Here is a 25,667-nt window from a genome sequence, read left to right on the forward strand (position 1 = left end):
TTCGTGGATGTCCTGTAACCTAGGAGGGAAAGTGAAAAATGTGCAAGATTGAGACTCCCAAGTTTTACCCTAATGTTTGTAAGGATCCTCTAGTTTGCTGATGCTCACCCAGCATAAGTCTCTAATTTCAGCACGCTCCCCTCAGTGGGCACTTCATCGACTTACACATTGGCAGCTGCCAATACTGGTCCATACTGTGCCATCAGGACGAACACCTCTTTGTCTCCGAATTCTGCCATCAATATGCAAACGAAAAGTTACTTCTAGAAAAAGCACTCATGCAGACGATCAAAGAACCGTAGGTTCAGAGTCAGCGCATACAGGTTACCTTGACTGATCTTTGCGGGCCGCGATGTAAAGCTTGCAGTCACGGCTGCCTTCACCACATCGTGGCTGGCATCTCTGAAACAGCCTCGCAGCCTCGTGACAAGATGTGTCAAAACCGTGTTTCTCACACCAGAAAAGTTTCCTTTTCCTTTGAGGCAGTTACCATGAAAGTGTGCGACTGAAGCCACCCTCGTTCTCCTGGCCCTGGGCTGGGGAGAAACAAAATGCCCACAATAACCATTAAATGGAAAAGCCCCTGGCAAGCGGTTTCCCAAGAGGTCATCCCCGACTCCTCACCTCGTCTGACACGTTCGGAGCATTTCCCATGTCGACTCCAAGGTAGCCAATACATCCGCGATTGAAGCATTTTCGCGTTGGCTGACATGGGGCAGAATGCTCAGCTCATGAGTGACATCCACCAGGAAAGGAACAAAGCTAGCAGTGTCTGCTCGGAGAAGGAACCCTAGAAGTCCTTGGGCTTTCTCACGACCGGTATGACTTCTGCCTCCACCTGTCTGTAGCACAGGTGGGGAATAAAAGAGTGGTCTTTCTCAAAATTATTATTCTGAATTGCTCAATAAAAATGTTTTCTATTATTCTGAAAAACTAAAACAGCGTGTTAGTTCAGAATTACTCACTGAACGCCGTTGCCGGACAGTTGCAGGGTGTCCCTTGCGAAAGGTCTGGAGGGCTGCCTGTGATCCTGCAGCCACCCCACCTCCGACCCTAGGAGGCATCACAGGATGAAGGTGAAGGCCTCTGAGCGCAGTTACCAGGGAGCTCTTAGGTGGCGGTGAACTTGATAGAAGTGACAGGCGCTGTGGAGGTGGTCTCTGACACCGTTGTACAGGGGAACGCTCTGGAACTCCGCCTCGTGAGAGAGTTCAAGGTGATGGCCTCAGCAACACACAGCCAGCACACGTGGCAGGATTTCTCTTAAAAGCAGGGCCACCCCGCTGTTTTCTCCCTCTGAGCCAGAGGTACCATCACTTCCCAAACCAAGCAGCTTCCTTGCCCAGTCTTGGTCCGACAGCCTAAGCTGAAGATTTCTCTCTAGAATTTTCTCAATGGCAGTTTCGATGGCCAGAGGATCCTTTCTTTCTACTGTTTGTACCCCAACAAGCTGGCAATGCAGCTTCCAGGTGCAAACTGCACATAGACAAGTTCAGTGTCCTCCGTCGCTCTGACTGAGAGCCCATCCCTGAGGACAGAGGAAAACTTACTTCTCTCTAGTTTCTCTCTTAGATCCCCCATTCTCCTTTAGCAATACAGTATGTAAATGTTCTTGCTGATTTGTTAGCTCAGAACACGGGCCAATATCGACACCCTTCGTATCAGCCAACTTGCACATCCAAATAGAATCTCGGAGGGGCCGTCGGGTCTTGGTGACAGCATGGCAGGATCGGAGTAAGTTCTGGACTCGCCCCAGGGTTACTGGGCTCGTAGTACCCGTCGCCAGTTCCGTGGGGGCTCTGTTCACTAGAGGACCATCTGCTGCTCCCATCAATGAAGTCCCAGCCTGAGCCGTGCTGGGATGCCGTGCTGGGATGCTGTGCTGGGATGCCGTGCTGGGATGCCGTGCTGGGATGCTGTGCTGGGATGCCGTGCTGGGATGCTGTGCTGGGATGCTGTGCTCTGAGAAACCCAGCCCTAAAGTTGTCAGTGCCATGGAAGGAACTCACTTGATTTCCCCTTGACTCCACTCCATGCTTACGACACAGGCCGCAGAACATAAGGGTTAGGATCTCATCATATACAAGCTAGGGGTCTTTTTTTTTTTTTTTTTTTTTAGCCAGATTTTCAAAAATGGATTATTCTTCTTTGGAAGGTAGTGGTCAAGCGTCCATGTTTTTCTCTGTGTTTCGGTGAGTCGACTCAGATGGCCTGCAGGATCCCTGCCTTTAAAACAGCTCCACATTGTTGTTAGTGTCCGCCAAAGTCTACCCCCAGTTTTGCTTAATGCCTGCCCCTCACACTTCCTCATCATTTCTGGAAAAAGCCAAAGTGCGTGCTTACTACTGACCAGGCATCCTGGTTAGTGCTTTCAATGGCTTATGTAATTTAATCCTTATATACAGTCTCCTTACTTCATAGTGAAGAAAACGGACTAATTACTATTATCACCATTTTATGGGTAAAAGAACCAAGGCACAGAGAGGGTACTTGATTTGCCCAGGGTCACAGTGCTCATAGGGGTGGAGTTGGGGTTCGCTAGCGGGCAGTCCTACTCCACAGCTCCCCATATTTACCCACTTCATTATTACGGGTTTCTCATAAGGGAAAAGGGGGCTACTCTTCACTCCAGAATCCATTTCTCCATGCGTTACTGTTTTTGCTATCACTTCCTTTTCACACTGAGAAAAAAAGAACAACAGGGCATGCACAGCAGTGTGTCTGCAAGATCAGGTTTGGGCCAGGCGGTGTGGCTCAGTGGTTGAGTGTCGACCTATGAACCAGGAGGTCAAGGTTCAATTCCTGGTCAGGGCACATGCCTGGGTGTGGGCTTGATCCCCAGTAGGGTGTGTGCAGGAGGCAGTTGATCAATGATTCTCTCTCTTCATTGATGTCTCTCTCTCTCTCTCCCTTTCTCTTTCTGAAATAAATTTTTTTTTAATCTGTCTTGGATGTCTCTTCTCTCCTGCGCTTCTCCAGCAGCTGCACAGCCTCATTGTAAACAAAAGAGCATCAGGCTTTGGGGCCCGTTAGGTGATTTTGTAAAGCAACTGGGATTCATGCCTCATGTTTTCCTTCCCCCCAAAGGTCTCATTTGTGATGATTTGTCAGAGAGGGGAATATATACTTACCTGTTGGAAGCACACACAAATTAAAATTACACAAAGCAAAACCCTACAGTACCAGTTTCTCTCTGAAGGCAGAGAGCCCAGCCCACATACCTACCTCCTCACAGGCACCAAGCCAGGCGCCCTTGCTCCCGCCTGCGGGCTGGTCGAGGCTTTGTAGATGGAGTAGCCCCCGCTGCTCTCCTGGTCTCCTCCTCCTCCAATCCCTGCTCCTCGTCCCTCGGCGCCACACGCCTTTGGTAACCCTCCTCTTTCGTGCCCTTTGCAAGCCACTTGAGACTTCACGACTTGACCACAACCTCTTTGTGGTCCTCACCTCCTGCCTCTTGCCCCAGCTGGTCTGTGTGCTGTTCCCTAAATACGTCATGCCACCTCAAAATCTCAATGTCTACGCCATGTCCCCGGTGCCTGGCAGGCCCTGCCCTGCTTCTCTTCCGGGAAGCTTCTGTCCAGGAGTCTCCTGCCAGCGAACCCCTGTGCTGACCCACACGGGCGGCCATGACTACTGCCTCCCTTGAGTTCCTCTAAGACCAAGGAGCTGAATGATGGCTTAGCCACCACAGCCTGGAACTCTGACATGGTGCCCTCTGAGGCCAGTCCTGATCTAAGGGTCTCCCAGAGGGGTGTGCAGGGGCTCCTTGTCAGTTCTCAGAACAATGCGAGAGGCCTTGGACCACTGAACGCTGCCTCTCCTGAGGAAGGAGTGAGGGTCAGATCTGTTGGACCTGTTGAACTGCATCTCTGCAGGCATTACGTGGAGTGCTGACAGGCTTACAAGAAAAAGGAGTTCTTACGGTTTAAATGGGGACAGAGGACATTGCTAAAGTGTTCTAGTTTCTGCAGACTCCAAATTCCTTCCACTGGATAAGGGCTGTCTTTCCGATGTGCTTGGCACTTGCTGTTTAGAGACAGGCTGTACCGACCCAGAGCCTACTGCCATACAAAAATGAGTGTTTTTGTTTGGGATGCTTACAGTCCCTGGGTAGCCACGTAACCTATGGTTTAATTCTACCAGGTGATGTAATTTTTTCTGGATGTGTTCTAGGGTAATGCTGCAGGTGCTAGTAGGATATATGCACCTTCAGGATGCTGAGCTAACATTTTGAATAATAATAATAAGAATTTGCATTAATCTACACTAATAAAAGAAAAATATGCAAATTGACCGTACATCCACAACACCCACCAACCAATCAGGAGTGAGTATGCAAGTTAACCCAACAAAGATGGAATGTTAATTTGCATACACAGGCACAGAGCAAAGACTGAAGGCTCCAGCCCGAGTGAAGACTGAAGACTGAAGACTGAAGACTGAAGACTGAAGAGGCTTGGCTCCTCTGCTGCGGCCCGAGCGAAGGCTGGAGGAAAGCCAGTGCCAGCAGCCAGGGGAAGGAAGGCCTATTGCACGAATCTTTGTGCAATGGGCCTCTAGTATTGTATAATGCTCTATATTTTCTAATAATATGTTACTGTACTTATGTAATTAAATGATTTAGGTTACACTTAAAATTGTATATTCTAGGTACCGGACACTTCCTCAGCAGTTTATGTATATCAATTACTATAATACTCATAATAACCCCATTAGTTACCCATTTTACAGATGAGAAAAGTGAGATAGAGAGGTTAACTAGCCCAAGATCATATTGCAGTCATTTGGCAAGAGTGGATTTGAAAAGAGCTGTCAGACTCCTCTTACCCATCAGTGAATCTTCTTACCCATCCAGCCATGCTAGCATGGGGTTTGATGCATAGCTTCTGATGCCATGCCAATATTGGCTTTTGTTATAATTCCGAACATACTCACTAAATCCCCTCTCTGTTGGGAGTATGCTTGTGGGAATGATGCCTGAGACAGACAGTCGGTGGGACAAATGTCTTGCTGATTCAGGGACTGCTCTTACTTAAGCTGCTCTTAAGATACTAAAGGGCGCATGCCACCAGGCAGCAAGAAAAATGCTAGCACGAGTTGTTTCATTGCATTTAGCATGACCTTGTCTGATTATCACACATAAGGTCATTTTCCCCCCAGCCTATTTATGACAATCATATTAAGAAATGATATTTTATGTCTAATTACTACCTTTACCAAAGGAGATTTAGAATCATCACAAGCAGCAGAATTTGACCAGGAAAGGAATGTTGAATATAAGCATTAGAGTACATGATGCATTTTCAATTTTACATTATCTTTAGTAAGAACTATTTTTTAAATTGATCTTTAGAGAGGGAGGGAGGGAGGAGAGAGAGAGAAAGAAAGAGAGAGAAACATCAATCGATTGCCTCCTGTACTTGCCCCATCTGGGGATTGAACCCACAACCTAGGTATGTGCCCTGACCAGGAATTGAACCCACGACTTTCCAGTGCATGGGATGATGCTCCAACCAACTGAGCCACACCGGCCAGGGCTAGTAAGATCAAGCAGATCAGCTAATACTCAGCAGAAAACCCCTTAAGCTTTAGTTCTTGCCATTTATGTACAGAGAGTAACTACTCACAAGTACTGAAAGTACCAGTCACTTGTTTTAATCAAAGATTATCTATTTCCTTCTATAATTTTATTTATGTAGATTAATATTTGCATCATTAAGTTAGACTTTATAACTCTATTTTCATCATTCATGTAAATTTGCTAAAAATAATCTTACTGCAGGTCTAGTAACACAATGACTGTTATGTGCAAATATGTATGCTTTTTTCCTAGAAAAAAAAAAATCCATCTGTTCATTTTATTTTATATATTTTAGTGAGCTTGAAGTTTGCATTTGAAATACCCTGGGTTGCAGTGGCATATATGAAATAGTGTAAGAAAAAGCTCATATTTCTTTTAGCTTAGAAATAATAGCCATTTTAAAATTCAGGCAGGAAGTTCTGGTGGATCACACATCTAGAAATGTACCACCTTCTGACAATTGCTCCACAGTTTCAAATTTGTTATTACTTCAACTGAGATTGTCTTTTGATATCGTAGCATTGTGGGGTAAGTACAATGAAGAGTATCATAAAAGGTTGTTTTCTAACTCTTGGAAGGAATATGACAAAAGACATCATTTACAAGATAGAAAGGCGTGCATCACTTAAGGCACTGAACAACAGTCACAGAAATGGAGAGTGAAGATGAAAGTCAGGGGATGCTCTCCGGGGCTGGGTGAGACGGGGAGAAGGAGTGGGTGGTAATTGTTGGACTTGCTCAGGGTACGGGTGGGGGCAATGCCAATATTTGCAGCTTGACTTGAAGGTGTCATGAGAGAATCTCCAATTCTGTGACTCTGGGGCGCAGGAAGTGGAATGACTATTGTTTGTCTTCCCTTTATAACATTAGCAAAAACAGCAGCACGGAAGATTACTTCTGTTGGTAGACTACCCAAATGCTGTGCGAAGTATTTCACATGTACTTAAGAAGCAAAATATGCAATAGGTATTTTTTCCCGAATGGCATACTTGAGTTGGTAATAAAGAAAAGGGATTGAACTGCTTGCTCATAGACCATAACTCATTCTGAACCATCAACATCCACAAGCCCCTCAGTATTATACAGCCTTGGAAGTTCTGCATTAAGCACAACCAGCATCCGTAAACCGGGGAAGTCCCCAGCTCGGGTGGGCGGAGGTGGCTCCCCAGACAGAGGAGGCCTCCCCATCCATGGCCTGCAGCTCCTGCAGATGGGGAAGGAGCAAGAGAGCAGGGTCCTGCCCTTTCCTGAAACATCCGAACTCATGCCTCACATACACACACTTCCTAGTAACAGTTCCCCAACTTTAAATCCCCCCGCCGGTAACCTTGCCAGGAAATCACTCTTCACTTCTTTCAGTTCCTCCTGCCAATGTGTAGCTGCACAGAATTTTGCCTGACCAATCTCCCTACACACTGATTCTCCTTTGCTTTTCATTCTCGAGGACTTTTATAAAGTTCATATTCTGTTCCAGAAAGAACCTAAATAGACGTTTAGGTTTTCTTCTTTTTCGCTTGCCTATGCAAATTTCACTCAAAGTCCCCAGGGCAAGCGGTTTTCCTTTTACACCTACTTTGTTAAAAATATAACTCCCTCCTTCTCCCCCTCCCTCCTTCCCTGTCTTTCTTCTCCCTTCCTTCCCCTTTCTACCCAAGCTGTTGTACTCTACCATACTCTGAAAATAGATAACTGTGTCAGTTGACATCTTTTAATCCCAAGGGTCTCTAGAGTTAATCTGAGACATACACAAGTCAAGTTATAGCTGCTTTTTGTTATTTAGTTTTAAACTTTTGGTTGAAATACAAACTCTGCTTTTAAGGTTGGATTCAAGCACTCATTATGGTTATCATCACAGCTACTAAGGTCCCTTCTGAAAGGGATTAAGAGTGGTGGATAATCTTCAAAATCCACTTCCACAAACTCACAATCCCAATACAAAGCCTAAAGTAGAAGTACACACGAAGCTGTCTCTCAATTGCCGAATGGAGCACTGCTCAAATTCACCAACTCACCAGTCAGGAATGAGGACCCCCACACGGCCAAAGCGTTACTCACTGTTTTTCTTCCATTTGTTAAATTCAGGTCTATGTTGTACGAAGCACATAAGAGATGGACTACAACAAAGCAAGGGCTCATTTGGGGGCTGTGCCATCCCAGAGGGCTGATTTTGCTTGTGGGCAAGTGATCACCATCCTGGCGAACCCTGACCACCTTTGTGCTCTTTTCAGAGCCATGGCCTTTCTTACCCTTGGGTGCGATGTCTGAGAACTGGTCTCGCAGAGTGTCCAGCTGCTCGATGGTCAGGGTGCCATTCTCTTCCCTCTCCACGGGCGGAGGGCGAACCGGAGGAGGGGGGTCGGGGAAGACTTTGATGTCGCCGTTAATGAAGAAGCCGTCCTGGTCTAAATAAAGTTCATTCTGAATTTTTGTAGACGTTTCAATGTGATAGCGAGCTATCTCAGTTAGTTTCTCCACACTGAACGTGGAAAAAATGAAGAGGGTTATTGCCAGTGCAGACCCCCACGAGGTTAACACTGCTTGCTTATTCGATACACACACTAAGTTATGACAGTCTATGGCTAAGTTAGACAATTCAATCTGCAAGTTTAAAATTTCTAACTTCTCCTCAAATCCATTTGTGAAGAGGCAGGGTAGAGATAAATAAATGCAGATTAGAGTCAAAATACATGCTTGTGGTAGAGCTTACAGCCACACATCTTATACAAAGCTAAGCAAGAAGGGATCATTAAATATGGTTATATTTGTATTAAAAGATATTTTATTACGTAAGCGAGATTATGACAAGTGATATATTTCATTCTAAGTATGAACCAGAATATGGTTATATGCCAGGGGAAAAAAAAACCCTGTAATATATGACTGTTGGAATAACACGCTCATTTGGAATCAGGATAAATTATAAAGCGGATCAAATTTACATTAGCATATATAAACTGAAGGATAAGCAGCGATAGTTAGGGACCACTGTGGTCCCTGGGTGAGGTCTCATTCCAGGGCCCTCCCTAGCCATGGGTCCTCTCGTACCTTACTGAATTCTCTGAATACCCTTATCTTTGCCATCACACACACCTCCATACCTCCTGGCTAGAAAAGCGGAATCACACAGGGCATGGATTTAAGCTGCATTGGGGATTATAGTTACAACTATTAAAGGCCAGAAACGTTTCATAGCTAAGTACTGTATCATTGTATTACTGGTAGGATTTTGTTCATAGCTTGCAACACAGATTGAACATAATGGAAAACAATGCATGTTTAATCTGTTCTTACAGAATTTAGGAACCCCAAAATATTCACATACTGACATTGTTCCAGAGCAGTATGAATTGCTTTCTTTCCACTGATACCCTTCAATTTCACTCCAGCATGGCATGTTGGTGATGTCCCTGGAGCATGTTATCTAATTAGTTTGGCCTTGATGGTGTTAGTGTGTTGGGGGGCGGGGGAGGGCATTGGATGGCTGAGCCTACAACTGGTGAGCGGGGAGGGACTCCAGATGCAGGCAGAGAGCAAGCCATGAGCCGGATATCACAGTAAGCAGGCCATCTGGTAAAAGGTTACCAAGAGCAACCTTAGAAAGAATGCGAGGGGGAAAATGCTAGGAAAATGAAAAACGGGGTTTGAAGTTCCAAGGAATCTGACAGCTCTATTTTATTTTTAATCTCTGCAGGATTTTTGCAATAACCAAAATGGAAAGCTCAGCTGTGCAGCCCTAGGTTTCAAATTCTTGTGGCCACATTCAGAGATCAGAGATATACAGACACATAATATGCACCTGAGCAATATGAGGAGATCTGGTAGAAATAAAGAGCATTTACATGTGCTGGCTCATGGGTGAGAGCTGTGCCGCCGCAGAATGAAGATGATAGGTTTTCATTGCTAAGTGACAGGCAGGCCACAGACCTGAGCGTCAGTGCTCCGTGGTGCTGATGAGTAACGGACGTGGCTATTCAGTGAAATCATTGTACGCATTACTACAGTAAGGTTAGCAACGGAGTGAGTGCGTGAGCGTGTGTGTGTGTGTGTGTGCGTGTGTGCGTGTGTGTGTGTGTGTGTGTGTGTGTGCTACCATGAAGCAACGGATATAAACAACTGGGATAAATATTTCACAACAGAACTTTCATTATGAGACAAGGATTGGAGAACACAAGCCATAACAACCACCTCCTTTGCCTCTGAGAGAACTTGCCATCTGTATCCAGGACTTGCCATATGTACGTAGCAGCTTCCAAGTGTTTAGTTAATGTTTGCTGCCAACTGTAGTGTATCAGAATCTCTATCCAGTAGGAGCCTGGGAAATACTCCAGTTGGAGCGCTTCTGTTTACAGATGAAGCGGGCCTGCAGCGATTAGGCACGCTGCTAATTTGTGGACAAACTGGGAGCCCAGGTCTCCTGAGGGCTATTTTCACTCTGCCCAGATGCTTCTTTACTCCTTTTTAGGGGACAATGAAGAGGATTTCACAAGCAGTGAGAGTCTGGAAAGCCTTTGGAACCCAGCAGGAAAGCAGAGCAGGGTACCATTACCCTTCCAAGGGCGCCAGCATGCCGAGGAAAACATGTCATGACTTCCCAACCTTCCACAAATTGGCCCTGACTAGCAATAAGCCTGGCATTAGGAAGATAGGAAACGTTACCTTACTTCTGAAAAGTATCTAAAGATCGCCTATACTATTCACTTGTAAACTGAGGTCCTCATTGAGTAGTGTGAAAGCCAGACTCTTAAATCATGTGCAAGACTGGATATGGCAATGCAACCCTCTGAAACGTGATTTACTGTTTGAAAAGAGTCAATTCGAAGGTACATGTGATTGTCTAAAAGGCCAAAATTTCTATTTGTAAATGTAATTTGCATTTGTATACACCTTAAAAATCTTTGTCAATTTTGGTCTTCGGAAGTTACCAAAGTGTATTTTTAAAGAGTCCTGCAGTCCTTTACCTGGCCATTTCACGCAAGTACCTCTCTCCAAGCCACTTTTCCAGGAGCTTATATACCTCAACCACCTTTGTTACTAGATCTTCAAGGAAAGCCAACGCTTTGATCTTTATCAGCTCAAGTCGGAACTGGGTGGCTATCTCTATTTCAAAAGAGAAATAAGGACTTTTTTAATGTATTATATGTACATGCATTTTCTGATGAACTGAAGTCAAATTTTAAACCAATCATGCTTTGATCTGTGAAACTTCAAACACACATTTAATCTAAAAATGTGGATAATACCTCATTGAATATCTCATTGAGAAGCAGATGTGGTAGAGTCACTTGACAGTTTATTTAAGCCAAAACTGTAGGAGAGCTTTACATTTATTGCACTTCAGAATAATATCCTCCTTGACAAATTGGAATGGAAAAACACAAATAGATAATGTCCTAATTTCAGAAGGGGGAGAGAGTCTCTTGATTTGGGATGACAATGCCATTGTCTTTCTCAGCACTGGGAAAACTAGGGTCAAGTTCATGTGTCCCAGAGCAAACTTCTCCACATTCTACCAGTTCAGCTCAAGCATTAATTCACCTGCTGGGAAGTCTTTCTGAACATTCCCCTGCTTCCCCCTCTTCCCCCTCCCCAATGCTCCCTTTGTCCTGTAAACCAACCTTCAATATCACAACATATTATACGGGGTTGTTTGCTTTTCTCTTCCTCCAGATTGGGTTTTAATTTTGTTAGTTTCGTGTTTGTGTATATATGAGTGTGTTCCTAGCAACTGTTACACGGCTGACACATAATGGAAACCCAATAGACATTTACTGCGTGAACGAGGGAATTAACCACAGCAGGGGTCATGTATGAATGAACTGGAAGATGAAGTAGACTTAACTACTGAAAGCAGAGGTGGGGATGGGCAGTGGGAGAGAAGATGTGTCCTGCCTTTCCTGACCCCACAGATCTTTCTGTGTTCAACTTACTTCCTGTGTTCAATTCACCTGCTGGGAAGTCTTGGGATTATGGAAGCAGATGGTAGTGGGATGGGGGAAAGGGAGAAGAGGAGAGAAGCAAGGGATGGAAAACATCAGTAATAGTTAATGGTCATTGAGCAGTTAATGTGTCCCAGCTGACCTAGTAATGTAATGTTATGACTTTGTCACCTACTATATTAACCATAGTTCCTTTCCAATTAGGACACTTTTGCTCATTTTCCTGATCTTTTCAAGTCCCACTTTGCAATACATTATAAGACAACTCGAGGAGCCTGGAGGAGACTGTCTTGTAGAGTCATTGCTATCCAGAGAGAAGGAGGCCCTTGGGCATTATTCATCCATGACTGGCTCTCCTATGGGCTTTGCTCCCAAGAATTCACTTTCAGAGCCTGTTCAACTTTGAGTAGGGTTCATTTTTCTAATGAGATGCCCAAGTAAATCTTATTAGAATACAAAGCCACCTACCCAACCTTCTTTCCATCTGTAAAATCACACCAACTCTAGAACATTCTGTGTTTCTATTCTTTGAGATTATACATTACTGCTGCTCTCCTAACCACTTCCCAAAATCTCTTTGTTGTTGTTGTTGTTGTTCTTTGAGATCCTAGCAGACAATGATACAACAGTCAGATGTGGTCTTCCAACTGAAAGTTAGACCTGGTCTTCATGAAAACAACCAACTGAATGCTGTACTCTTTTGTTTGCTTTGTGTCCCTAAAGACACGAGTTGAGCTGGCTGTGGGCTATTTGCCTACTGGTCTATTTTCTACTGAAAAGGATCATCTTAGTTCTTTCTAATTGTTACCTTCAAATTGCAGGGCAGCAATATGTTCCTCCTTTATTTTGAGTCTCAGTTCATTCTTCTTTTCCATTTCCATCATATCCTCCGGGGATAGTGTTATAGGAGTGGCCTCTGCTGTAGGTGGTGATTTACCTGAGAGGCCAACGAAACCCACCGAGTAAACTGACAGTAGACAAGTGTACACACATGGTACTTGGACAAAATGAGTATGAAGTAAAATGTGTAGAGCCATAACCCTCTAGTGACTTAGAAAGGAGGAAACCCTGGTCCTGCTAGTGTGAGTGTGAAATATTGATAGCAGCTCCCTGAGAACTCGCCACGTGGCATCTGGGCTGGACACAGAAAAACGCCCCATTTGTGTGGCATCGTGGGAAAATGAGGTTGTGCAGCAAGTGCAGACATGGTTACGGACCAACTCCAAAGAGGCTGCAATTCAGAGTCTGGGGACAGAAATTGGCGAACCTCAACACACCGTGGACGCCATTGGCCACCTGTAGAAGGACAACTCTGTAAGGGTTACTTACATTAGCCAAGTGTTCCCAAGGTCTTCATCAAGAAAAGACCAGAGGATCATACGGCTGAAATGTAGCTGATGGTCACGAATCTGTAGTCTACTTAATTACCTTGCAACTAGCACGTAACTATACGTACGTCAGTGATTACAGAAGAACATTGGAACCTAAGAGTTTGTCAGTAATTGAGAATTTGACAGTGTGACTCTGTTGTGGGCCCAGTTTACATAACTCTGCTAAGTTCAGTAAATAGTTCTTGAAGGACCTTCCTCAAGGGGTTTAAATCTTTTGAAGAAGACATAAGTGTAATTGTAATAAGGTATATCGATAACTAGAGTGGATCTATGTATAAAGTTACAGATGAAAGAGAGCTCGATCTCCTGCATTTCTGTTTTATCATCTGTGAAATGTAGAGACTGAATGCAACTAGTGATTCCATGAAAGTAAACGGAAGCATTCCCTTCAAATGTTGCGTGTGTCTTTTCCTTTCATCATCTGAGATGCACCGAACTGGCCTGTCCTTTATCATGCTGCTACTCTGCCATTTGCGTCAAGGGCCACCACCCACACCCCTCCCTCCCTGCCTCCCACGGCTGCTTAAATGGACTCCATTGGGAAGTGTTTCCCTGCCCCTCAGATGGAGTGGGGTGACCTGGCACCTCCCCTCCGGAAGAACAGTGAGATGCCAAAGGCCCATCTCTGCTGCTAGACTCCAGTCCCATGGGGCGAGGGGCCATGCTCTGGTTTCTCTAAAATTCGCCACTGGGTCCTCAGCACCCATCGGAGTGTGCTTCACATGGCGGGTGCCTAACACGCATTAGGAGCAACTGATGAGCGGAGTGACTGGTGTTCATGTGCTTCATCTCTTCCTCTCCTGCCCCAGCTCACGGAAGAAATGCACGTGAGCAAGCATTCGGAGGGGAGGCAATGTTGTGGCAGGGCTCACCTCCAAGGTTAAGGGGAGGTCTCTCCCAACACGAGTTTTCTTTCCTCTCGGCTCTCCAGGAGGCCTCCAGGAGAGAAGGACTTGCTTGACTAAAACCTGAAATCTGAATTAAACCTTAAACGTACGTACATATAATTAGCTTTTAACTTCCTCTGGGTTATTGCAGCGAGTGGCAGCCCCTTTTCAGATCACACAGTGTCATCTTGGAGTTCCTTTAACATGTTCAAAGCTGCCTTGGAGGTTAATTTTACCCTGGACATGCATGGCTGTTTGGATAAACAAGTTAGGTAGGTCTGGCACTCAGTATGATTTACAAACCGATACCTCCGTTCACAGGAGCCCGGGTCTCTCCGTTAAACCTAATGGACCGCATTCAGCGGCTTAGAGGCTGGTGTGGGAGCTTAAATGCTGGTTTTCCCCCGAGGAGAGGCTTAAGCAGCCACAGTTTGGATGCCTAAACCATGAATACCTTTCTCCTTTTTGTCTGGAAGTTTTTTCTTGGGCGGTTCCTTTTTGTTTTTTTTGTTAACGTTCATCTGAGGAGACTTTTCTTTGGTTTCTGCTGGCTGGTTTTCTTTTTCCTCTTCCAGGAGCCTCTGATGAACTTCAGCAGCCACCTGGTTGTATAAGAGCAATATTTCAGTGAGGGCAACGTTGTGAAATACGATAACCTTTAGCTTTCGTCCTCATGTGATTCCACTGAAACCACCACAGACAGCCATGCCCTGTATTCAGTCTCTCCAGCGCGCACACTTCGGCATCCTACTTGGATGGAAACCTGGCCCTGGCCCAAGATGCAGCTCCCTGTGGCCATCCGCGGAGGCCGCGCACCTTCCCAAGCCCTGCCTCCGGCGGGGGGGGGGGGGGGGGGGGGGGATGCATCCTACGTCTCCTCATTGCCACCTCCAGACCACGACAGCTCCCTGGTTATGCAAAAGTCCCTTTTTAAAAAATCTCAGACCCTATGGATCTACCTACCTATATCCTCCCAAGTTCCTATTATTTCTGGGCCTTTAATCAGGGGCATTCCCCTATATCAGTGTTTCTCAATATATATTTTTTATTATTATTGACCCCTTTTGGACTTTTTCAAAAAGATTTTTAAATTGACTTTTACAGAGAGAGGAAGAGAGAGGGAGGGAGGAGGAGGGAGGGAGAGAGAGAAACATCAATGTGAAATCTGAACATCATTTGGCTGCCTCCTGCACGCCTTCTACTGGCGATTGAAACTGCAACCCTGGGCATGTATCCTGGGCATGTATTGGATTTTTAAAAATAGGTTTCCCATCACATCCCCCTCCAGGAAGTTTTAATACTGCAGAAGAGATTGCATCTGTCTATGTGCTTTATGCTTATCTTTGTTTTATGCATAAAACGGGTGAGAACTTTTCGTGCTCCCCAAGCAGTTTGGGAAGCGCATGTCCTGTATGGATTGGGCTCCTGGACACTTGAATCCTGGGCTTCATTCTACTCTAAGACTAGATGTCGCCCGGGAAGGAGCAGTGTTTGTGAGAAGGACCTGTCCTGCATGCAGGCTCACCTCATTGTTGCTTCTTAGCTTCCTCCGCTCAGGAAACTCTCAGTCCCTCTTCATCTCAGCACCCCCTCCTTTCATTCTCACACGTGTCTGGGTTTGAGAGATTAGTTGTGTGGCCACCCCACACTAGCTGATGAATGGGGAGGGCAGGGCGCTGCCAGGACCCCCCTCAGCTCTCCTCTCAGGCTGGCCCTGTGCTTCAGGCAGGAAAACCTTGTCTCAAGGCTTGGACAGCTGGGGCTCTGCCTATCTTAGAAAGATTGGACCTTTTTAAATTATTTTAAAACATATTTTATTGATTTTTTTACAGAGAGGAAGGGAGAGGGATAGAGAGTTAGAAACATTGATGAGAGACATTGATCAGCTGCCTCCTGCACACCCCTAATGGGGATGTGCCCTCAACCAAGGTACATGCCCTTGACCATAATTGAACCTGGGACCCTTCAGTCTGCAGGCTGATGCTCTATCCACTGAGCCAAACCGGTTAGGGCAGATTGGACCTTTTTAAAGGAGTCCAAGTGGCCCTGGAGAGGAGAAGGGCATTTGTGGGTGTAACCCTGAGAAATAAGCACTGAGGAAAGACTCCCAAAGGGGAGAGAGAAAACCTGCACCCACCCTGGAGGCAGGAGCCACATGTGGTTCAACTTTAACATCTTCAGAAGGCAACGGGTGAGGAAATGGCGGTCCGAGGGAATCCATTTGTTTACTAAAGTGCTTACAGTGTCCAAGCTTGACATTGCTGCTGGGGGGTGGGGGAGGGGGGCGGATTGGGGGAGGGGCCAGAAGGAGAAAGAAGAAGTTGGATGGAGGTGAATAGAGAGATAAGGCACAATCTCTATCCTCAAAGAAGCGTAGTCATGGGGTCCAGATTCCTGTCTTCTCCCAATCCCTGCTGCACTCCATACCCCACGGCTTGGCATATAACTGTCCCCAGCTGTTCCGTGAGCGCTGAGTGTCAACCCCCCCTCCACATGGGCTGGGCAGTTCTCGAGAGCCGGGCCAGTCCTACTTCTTGGCATTCTCCCTCTGGCACTGTGCTATGCTCAGAAGGGGTGGCCAGGCAATGCTTGTTAGTTGATGGAATTTCTTTTAAGATAATCATATTCCACAGCTTCTTCAGTATCAGCAGAACCTTGGAGGGATACGGAAAGGTTTCAAAGAGCAAGCCGGTATGGTTTTTAATCAGATGCTCTTTTGATAAAAATGGACTTCATGATATATACTGTACTTCCAAATTCTTGGTAAAAGCTGAAAGCTGGCTTGTTAACATTCCACCCTAAATTGCAAGCAATTCATTTTTGAATCTGTTCTTGCAAAGTACCAAGTTAGCAATTTCCTTTAAAATTGGATTTTTCTCCCTTGTAAACAACCTTGTGTTGGTGGTGATGATGATGATGTTGGTAATTATCATCATCTTAATTTTTCTATTCATGTCTTTCAAAGACCTTTGGGTCTTTCTCAAAAAAAAAAAAACAAAAAAACAAACCACATAATTCACAATATATTCAGCAGTCTAGCTTGTAAGGCTGAAGAAACTCTGGAAATAATGCCTTGGCATCGTGGGCATTAACTAGGACTTGCTTCTTTGAAATCATTGCATACCTGCTAATTAGAAGGAAGTTTTCCTAAAAATTAGCATAGCATACTAAATGAGTAGCTCCTGGTCAGACCACTGCAGAGAAGAAAGCCTGTGTGAAAGACTCCGTTCAGGGCACTCATCTCAGCTGGCATTGTTCCCCCTGCAATAGTTAACTGAATCACCTGGAACGCTCTCATTTGGAACTCAAAAGCTCCTCAAGGTCATGTGACATCAAAGTCACAAATGCCTATTAGAAACATGAAAGCAGGATTCAAAATAATGGTGAATAATATTAATTCACAAACAATCCTTTCTCCTATGCTTTCTATGTGTTTTTTAAAGTCCCACAAGGAAAGAAGTCCAATTTTGAATATCTTAACAAAATGATCTGTTACACTTGAAATTTCCAAAACACTTTCATGCATTATTTCATGAAATCTTTTCAACCATCCGAAAAAGAGAAGGCAGGTAGAATGTCTTCCATGTTACACACTGAAGGAACAGGAGACCCAGACTTTCCTAAAATCACATAGCTTCAACAAGAGGGTTAGCCAGTGCTCTTTGTGCTGTAGCATACTCTCTTTCTAACAGTGTTTTATAAATTTAAAATGTCTGCGTGTCATATTTTAAAATGTCATTTCCCCCAGCTAACTTTAATGGGACTCACAAGACTTGCAAATTATGTTTATGTATCTCCATTAGCAATGCAAATAATTATTCATACTTTTTTTCCTAGAACTCCTAGCTCTGGTTTCCTACTCTCTAGTGCTTGGTAGCTTTTGTGGTCTTTGTGGTGATCACCGCTCTTGTTGCCACCATCGCTAATATCAACATCAACATCATCGGTATGGAAGCAGCAGCATCCGAGACTGTATTTAGGGCTTAGTGTCCTGTTAGATGTGGGCGTTATCTAGGTGTAGGGTATATAAAAGTTTTAGAATCTAGTTAGTATTCAAGAAAATAACAAAATAAAACTAAAACAATGATCTAGATAATAAGAGCCAAATGAATGGGAAAGGCAATAACTGTGAAAAGAATTGGAAGAGCATGGAAGGCTAGGACTTCCGAAAAGAGGCAACCGACTGGTCAGGAATCAAGGTATAAACTAGCTCTGAAGACTTAAAGAAAGTGTAGAATTTATGTGAAAAAAGGAAGGAGAAACACAATTTAGGAAAGAGAAATGGCATTAGCCAAGGCATTGAAATGGTTAATGCCCATTGAAAATATAAGATGCAATATCTCGTCAGTCTGCTAGAGGGTTTGAATGGGAAAATAATCGCCAAAAAATAATGAGGAAAAAAGTAAAATTAATGGGGGGGGGGGAAAACCACAGAGTAAAATGAATCAATGAAGTTGGAAGTTAGTTCTTTGAAAAGACTGATATAATTGATAAAGTTCTGGGTAAGATGATCAGGAAGGGGGAAAGCGCAAAGATAAATATCATCAAGTAGATAATATACTGTATTATAGTAACACAAACATAAAGATATATTTTAAAGAACTTCATGCTAATACAGTTGAAAATGTAGAAATGGAAAAATTTTTAGCAACACAAAACTTACCAAAACCAACCCAGGTTTTTCCCAAGAAGACACAAAAATAGAAATTACCTATATCTATTTAAGAAAATGAATCCCTGTGTGGAGGGAGCAACAGAAACTCTTCATACCAACTTTCTACAAACTTCCTATAAGCCTAGATGTCTTCTTGGCAAATGCTACCAAACATTTCAAGAAGAAATAATTCTAACTTCCACAAAATCTTCCAAAGCTCTATCTCAACTCAACTCATGGGCTAGTATTACCTGGATGCTGAAATTACTTGTTCAAAAATTTAAAAATCCTAAACAGGTTATTAAAAGACAAATTCAGCAATGTGTAAGAAGGATGAGGCTTCATTACAATGTTGGACTTATTTCACGGATGTGATGTCATTTTAACATTATAAAATGATCAACATATTTCACATTAGCATAAAATGGAGAAAAACATCACATGCAGAAAAAAGCATTTACTAGAACAATTAATTTAAAAACCTTCATAGTAAGCTAGAAATGAAAAGCAAGTTTCATAGTCTGATAAATTCTATGGAAAAAAAAAATCTACAGCCAACATTTTCCTAACTCTTGACAAGCTGATGTGAAAATGTGTATGGAAAGGCAGAAAGCCTAGAGAAGCCAAAATGCTCTTGACTTATGACGGCCAGGTGGGAAGATCTGCTCATCCAGATAACAAGTCAATGTGCACAACGACCAAAAAAGTGGAGATATTGTAGACAATGCTTGCAAATATTGTGTAACTTTTTTATTCATAATGACCAACACTGGCCTTTAATGGGTACAAGGATAGGCAAAGAGAGCAATGCAGGAGGCAGAATTTGTGATGTGTGGTGGCAGGATGATACTTCAGTAAGATGGGGAAAGACGCTGGCGTTGCCTCTGAAAGCTGAAGCACTATGTATAGTGTTGTCCACCGACATGGAAGATAGCACATACATACAACCAGACACGCGCCCCACAGTGATGCGTGCACATGCACATCGGGGGACAAGTTCAAGAATGTTCACAGCAGCAGTGACCACAATGACACCAAAAAGGGAGCCCACATGTGTATCTGCTTAAACTGTGATCTATTTATATAATGCAATGCTGTACAGTGACAACGCTGAACAGAATACAGCTACGCTCAACAGGATGGGATGAATATCACAAATACTATCGAGCAAAAGAAGACACAAAGAGGCAGGAGGTAGGAGTCCATTTATTTAAAGCCCAAAAGCAAGCAAAGCTAAACTATGCTGCTTAGAGGTATAGACGTGGGGAATAAAAGAAAATCAAGGAAATGATTGCTAAGCAGGCAGGATGGAGGCTCCTGTTTGCAGGGAGGAAGGGGTTCGGGCTGGGAAGGGGCACGTGAAGGACTTGGCAGGTGTAGACCTCCTCTCTCCCCATTGGGGGTTCCAGGAGTATGCAATCTGGGCATGCAGTTCTATTTCATGCACCTCTCATATGTGTGTCAAAATGCACAATGCATGGTTTTAAAAAGAAGCAAGACAATGGCAAGGGTCCACAATCCCTTTTGAGAGGCAGGAAACAGAAGGAGAACAAAGGAGAGGGGCAGGGGACAGAAGGGAGGCACTGAGGCTGCTGTGGGACAAGGGCCAGAGAAAAGAACCCCGGAGGCAGAGTGGCCAGGACGGGACTCGGAAAATGCCCAACCTCAGTGCTGATTGCTCACCAAGAGAGCAATATTGGTCATGCAAGATTCTCTTCTACCTCTGCCACAAAATCTTTTGGAAAGTTGGCACTGCTTTCTGTTGGAATGGGATAGGTCAGGGAGAATCGGAGAAGGCTTGGCACAGAACGAAGACGGAAGCTGCATCGGTGGGCCCAGAGCTGGAGGGAGAGGGAACAATGTCAACCGAGTTAAACTCCATGTGTGCCTTCTGAGGGGACGCAGCCTCGGACTAGATTAAAGTGACCGGATGCTCTTCCTTTCTCCTGTGACCCGGTGCAGGCTCGGTGCAGGCAGGGACTATCATTACTTTACCTCCCAGGGAAGGAGAAGAGGACATGAACTCTGAAGTCACACAGACCCAGAATCAAACCTCCTTTTGACACTTACCTGATGAGTGACCTTGGGCAAGTTTCTTAATCTCACTAGGCCTTGGTTTTTCAGTGGAAAGAGGATGATAATACTTACCCCATGGGCTACTTATGTATAATGCCTAGCAGAGGTTATAAACTAGGGGCCGAAAGGGCAGATGTGTATTTTGCTTGGCTCTGTAAATCTTTAAAAGATTTACTTAATTTCTAACATGTTAACATCAGTAGGTGTCACATAAAAATATGAATTTCTGGCTTTTCTTGTAAAAGTGAAAATCTGGTCATACTGGGCTTCGTCCTTCAATGGCAAAGTTGGTTAGGACCGTGTAGCCCATGCCTCTTGAGACAAAGGTGTGATTGCCACTTGGCCATAGTCCCACCCTCCCCTATTGCCTCACACTTGACCCACTTCATTGACAGTACTGATTGGCCCTGTACTTGGAACCCTGCCTGGCCCGGCATAAAAAAAATAACCTAAATGTTGGTTCATTCATTTCTTGGGCTCATATATTTGCTGTTTCAATTATTTCACTTTATATTTCTTTCAGAAAAAAGTTGAGATGTTGTATACAATGCTTACAAACATGGTGTACATTTTTTATTCATAACGACCAACACTGGCATTTAATGAATGGGTATTACTGAAATCTGTAAACAAGCACAGCTTACCATGTGAGATACGGCTGAGGAAGCCTGCTGCCAGGTGTCCATTATCAACTTCTCATCGGTCTCAAAGTTTAGCTCCACTTTCTCCAGGGAGTAATCAGTCTTGCCCTTCAGGATGGCTTTTGATTTTGGTTTGGAGACAGCTAAATCCGTAGAAATGGATATCCGAGAAACCAGAGGAATTCTTTGGAAAACAAACAAGAAAATATAAAGACTGTAACAGAATTTTATTTTTCATGCCTATGTCACTCTGTGAATTTTGTTGTCTTGCTTTAAATCTCCACTGTCAAAGTTTTCCTGGTAGAAGCCTGCATTCACATCTTTGTGGTCTAGAACATCTTAAAAAAAAAAAAAAGAGGAAACTGGAAACAAACAGTGACCAGACATAGTTTTCAGGGTTAGTTCTTAGTAATTGTGAGGAGGGGGATTAAACGATGGCCATTGTGAAGAAATGCAATTTTGAAATTTACCCAGGGCATACACTTCCCACACGGAGCGAATCCTCCCTAGGAAAAAGCGAGCCATGTGGAACTGGGCCTCGCTTCTTCCAGCTGACTAGCATCTGGCTTTCTGACGCAGAGGGTGAGAAAGCTGGGTGTGGCCGGGGTGAGCTCTGCAAGGGGGTTCCAGCAGCCTCCCCTCTCTTGCACTAGGCTGGCCACGGCTGTCTCACTGTCCTGTAAAGTGATGTGGGCACACGGAGTCACATCTCCCTCTCCCTCCCATCAATCATATTGCTGCTCCACATAGCACGTTCAGAGCCGAGGAGGGACAGTCCCTCACCTAAGGATCCTAGGATCTCAAAGACCAACAGGGGCAGGAGAGAGCCTCGGGGCAGGATGCTCCCTGGGACTGGGATCCACTCGGTGACAGAGTGAGCAGAGCTTTTGGCTTGGACAAGGGATGGGGGAGAGGCGGTCGGAGGATGCCTTTGCTGAGGCCTGTGGAGGAGTCGGGAGCAAAAGGGGAACACACACTGGGTTTGGCTGTCCAGCTGCTGGAGAACAGAGCAGTGACTCAGACCGTGGATGGTGAGCCCCAGCAAACAATTAGCTGGCCTGGGTGTTGCTGTTTTTTTAATCACCACCTGAGGACATTTTCCCATTGATTTTTAGAGAGAGTGGAAGAGAGAGGGAAAGACAGAGAGAGAAATCGATGTGAGAGAAACACATCGATTATTTGCCTCATGCACGCACCCTGACCAGGGCCCTGGTTGGGGAGAAGCCTGCAATGAAGGTACGTGCCCTTGACCGGAATCGAACCCAGGACCCTTAGGTCCGCAGACCGTTGCCCTATCCACTGAGCCAAACCGGCTAGGGCTTAAAGACTTTGCTATCTGTTTGTAGCTTCTCAGGGTTTGGGATCTTGTCACTCCCCGGTCCCCACCTACTGGGTCTATAAAATATTTTTTAATAAAACTTTTATATTTCACAGGAGTGTTTGGCTGAAAATATAATTTTTGTTCCACCCTTACCACCGAGTTAGTTTTTTTACTGGCAGGAATCCGATGTTAGAACACTAATGTCTTTTAGTCTCACAACGTCGTAATCACATATGACTGAGTCTTTGCTATTTCTCAGTTTTCTTACCTGTAAAAGAAGACTCATAACCCCTGCCATTTTCACGTACATAGTATGATACATACACACATACACACAGAGCGGCCTGAGATTTCCATGAAGTGGTAGAGGCTCACACTCCCTTACTGGAAACTATTTGATTTCAGAATTCAGAGTTCATACACACTATAGCATTTCTATTATTTGTAGCAGAGTCTGTGGCAATATTCCATAACAAAACACACTATCCCTCTGCAGCGAAAATGAGTAAATATTCACCATTAGTGGGATACATAATGCATATCAATAGTCCTAATTTGAAGTTAGAAAAAAATGTTCAATTTTTAGAGCTTTTTGGATTTTGGATTTGCAGATACAGGAGTGTCGTTTTTATAAGTGGTATTCGATTTAAAGTCTTAAAGCTTTATGTCCAGACAAGTTACAGCATGACATCATAATCTGTCTTACCTAAATTGGCTTTCCAAAATCTCTTTAGTATCCAGTTGGACCAATGGGAGGCGAGTAAATTTCTTATTTTCTTCTAATGGGATTTTGCCTTCCATTCCCTTGTAATAATCTTGAAGGAGTCTCCTTGTATCTTGAAAACGGTTCAGTTCTGCCTTTAATAGCAAATATAATGTTAATACCCCCCCCCACACACACACACCAAAAAAAACCCCAATCTGATCTGTGCATATTTTCTATATAAGCTCTGTGAACACTATTTTAAGCTCTAAAATTTAGGTTGAAATTAATTTTCTGGAAATTAAGAAAGAGAATTGGCTACATGTGTATGTGTAAAATTTCATAAAAGTTGAAGAAAACTGGTGACTTTGCATTTTCTGTACTTTCTGAGTACTAGAGGCCCGATGCACAAAATTCGTGCAAAAGTAGGGCTTCCTTCCCCCAGCTGCGGGCACCGGCTTCCCTCCGGCCACTGGCTGGCACCCGGGACCCGGGCTTCCCTCACAACCAGGGCCTCTAAATATTGTGACAAAAGATTGCATGATGTCTGATGTAGTGTAGAGCATATTATTCATTATTTTGATATTAAGAATTCTTTCTGTGTCCTGTATTCCAGCAATCAATATATTAATAAACATTTGATTGTCTTCTGTCATAGATCACATGTTAGTTGATTTGAGAGATACCAAAACTATTATAAATATAAATATAAAATACAAAAAAAACTGAAATACAACATAAGACTAGGCTTGGTCCTCTAGTTGTGGAAAAAGGGAAGTAAAGTGATGATGAGCAGTTCTCTTGCCACAGGTCCATCCTTGCTCAATATGTAGGGTAAGATCACTCCTCCATGCTTCACCAGTAGGTTCCTTGAGGGGGATAGAGAAGCACAGGGGAGCTGCTGACGAGGCGAGCATCAGTTATTCACCAGCGACTTCCTGCCAGCCAGGTCACTTCCCTTCGCAGCAAGACACACAAGAGTTTTCCCACCTTTGCTGCCATTAGATGTCAGTCTTGTCGGCGCATCTGTGCTTCTCTTGGGTTGTGTAAACGCGGCCTCGGACTTTGCTTTAGTCAGTGGGGCTACTTAAACAGGTACCTGAGGGTTTAGCTATTGAAGCTCTCGTGCATATAGCCAGTCATTACAGAAAGCCTCTTTCCTACAAGGAACGAAGCTGGCCTAGTGTCCAAAGCCCTTAGCTGCACCTGACCCGAGGGTATTTCTGAAGGGATCCCCATATTTAGCAAGTAATTAATGTTGTCAGTTATTTCATAAGACAATAACTTGCAAGAGGCTGTCTTGTACAATTCATATTCAGTTTGGAACGAATAAAGGTCTGCTCTGTATTGTAGTCTACAACAAAAGACAAGAACGGTTTCAATAAGTTTGTTTTGATCCCCCAAAGCTAAGCCAAATTGCTTCTGAAAAGCTGTTCTCTGCAGTATCAAACTTTTCTGGCTAAAACAACGAAACAGGAAGAAGCTCATTTGGTTCGTTCGAATCTATGTCATACAATAGAATGACCATTCATATATTGTTTTAAATTATGGGACACACTTGAATTACTCGTGGATTGTCAACATAAACATATATTTAAGTAACTTCAAACTAGCATTTGGAAATGATTAGGAAAAGGAAACGTTTTCCTTGCCAAGAAACCCAATTGAGTTTTAAAATATCCACATATGGACTAATTTCACAGTTTGGCAGTAAGTGTTTGTACCTGCCGTGCTTAGATTTGCTAAAACAGTGGTGAGAAAATGAGTCTTGTAAACTACACTCATGAGAACCTGCACGAAACGCCTGGCAGTGAGCAGCATGCAATGGTCAACCCATGTACAAAGTGGCTATTGGCAAATAATGTTGGGGAAGTGAAGATATGTGCTGTGAGGTTATAAAAATCATAAATCATTAATCTATAGCATTACATTATTTGGTAAATAAATTGAGAGACCAGGAAATTATTTCCTCTTTAGCTTAGAGAACTGAACTCTTTAATTATGACTAAGTTTAGTAGATCCTATTTTACACCATTGGTATTTGGCACAGTGCTGGTATCAATGCTCTAGGCCAGTGTTCGGCAAACTGTGGCTCGCGAGCCACATGCGGCTCTTTGGCCCATTGAGTGTGGCTCTTCCACAAAATACCATGGCCTGGGCGAGTCTATTTTGAAGAAGTGGTGTTAGAAGAAGCTTAAGTTTAAAAAATTTGGCTCTCAAAAGAAATTTCAATTGTTGTACTGATGATATTTGGCTCTGTTGACTAATGAGTTCGCCGACCATGGCTCTAGGCTAACATTGTTTTGGTATCCTATCTAATAATAGACAAATATGCAAATTGACCATACCTCTGACACGCCCACAAGCCACGCCCACAAGCCACGCCCACAAGCCAATCAGAGCGAGTATGCAAATTCACCCAAACCAAGATGGCTACAGCCACAGAGAGCAAGGTTTCCTAGGTAACAGAGGAAGCC

The 25,667-nt window shown here is 44.0% G+C and overlaps 1 protein-coding gene across 1 annotated transcript in view; it reads right to left on the reverse strand.

Moving 5' to 3' along the window:
- The window catches only part of SPEF2 (sperm flagellar 2), a 127,702-nt gene that overhangs the window by 22,854 nt on the left and 79,181 nt on the right, over nucleotides 1–25,667 (reverse strand). The window contains exons 25-30 of the mRNA XM_008154824.3: nucleotides 23,194–23,345; nucleotides 21,170–21,350; nucleotides 14,250–14,397; nucleotides 12,326–12,454; nucleotides 10,540–10,678; nucleotides 7,828–8,057 (exon numbers count right to left, since the gene is read on the reverse strand). Coding sequence (XP_008153046.2) covers nucleotides 7,828–8,057; nucleotides 10,540–10,678; nucleotides 12,326–12,454; nucleotides 14,250–14,397; nucleotides 21,170–21,350; nucleotides 23,194–23,345 — 979 coding nt within the window. The remainder of the gene's footprint in view (nucleotides 1–7,827; nucleotides 8,058–10,539; nucleotides 10,679–12,325; nucleotides 12,455–14,249; nucleotides 14,398–21,169; nucleotides 21,351–23,193; nucleotides 23,346–25,667) is intronic.

Source organism: Eptesicus fuscus, chromosome 4 (genome assembly GCF_027574615.1).
Source record: "Eptesicus fuscus isolate TK198812 chromosome 4, DD_ASM_mEF_20220401, whole genome shotgun sequence".
Classification (NCBI taxonomy): Eukaryota; Metazoa; Chordata; class Mammalia; order Chiroptera; family Vespertilionidae; genus Eptesicus; species Eptesicus fuscus.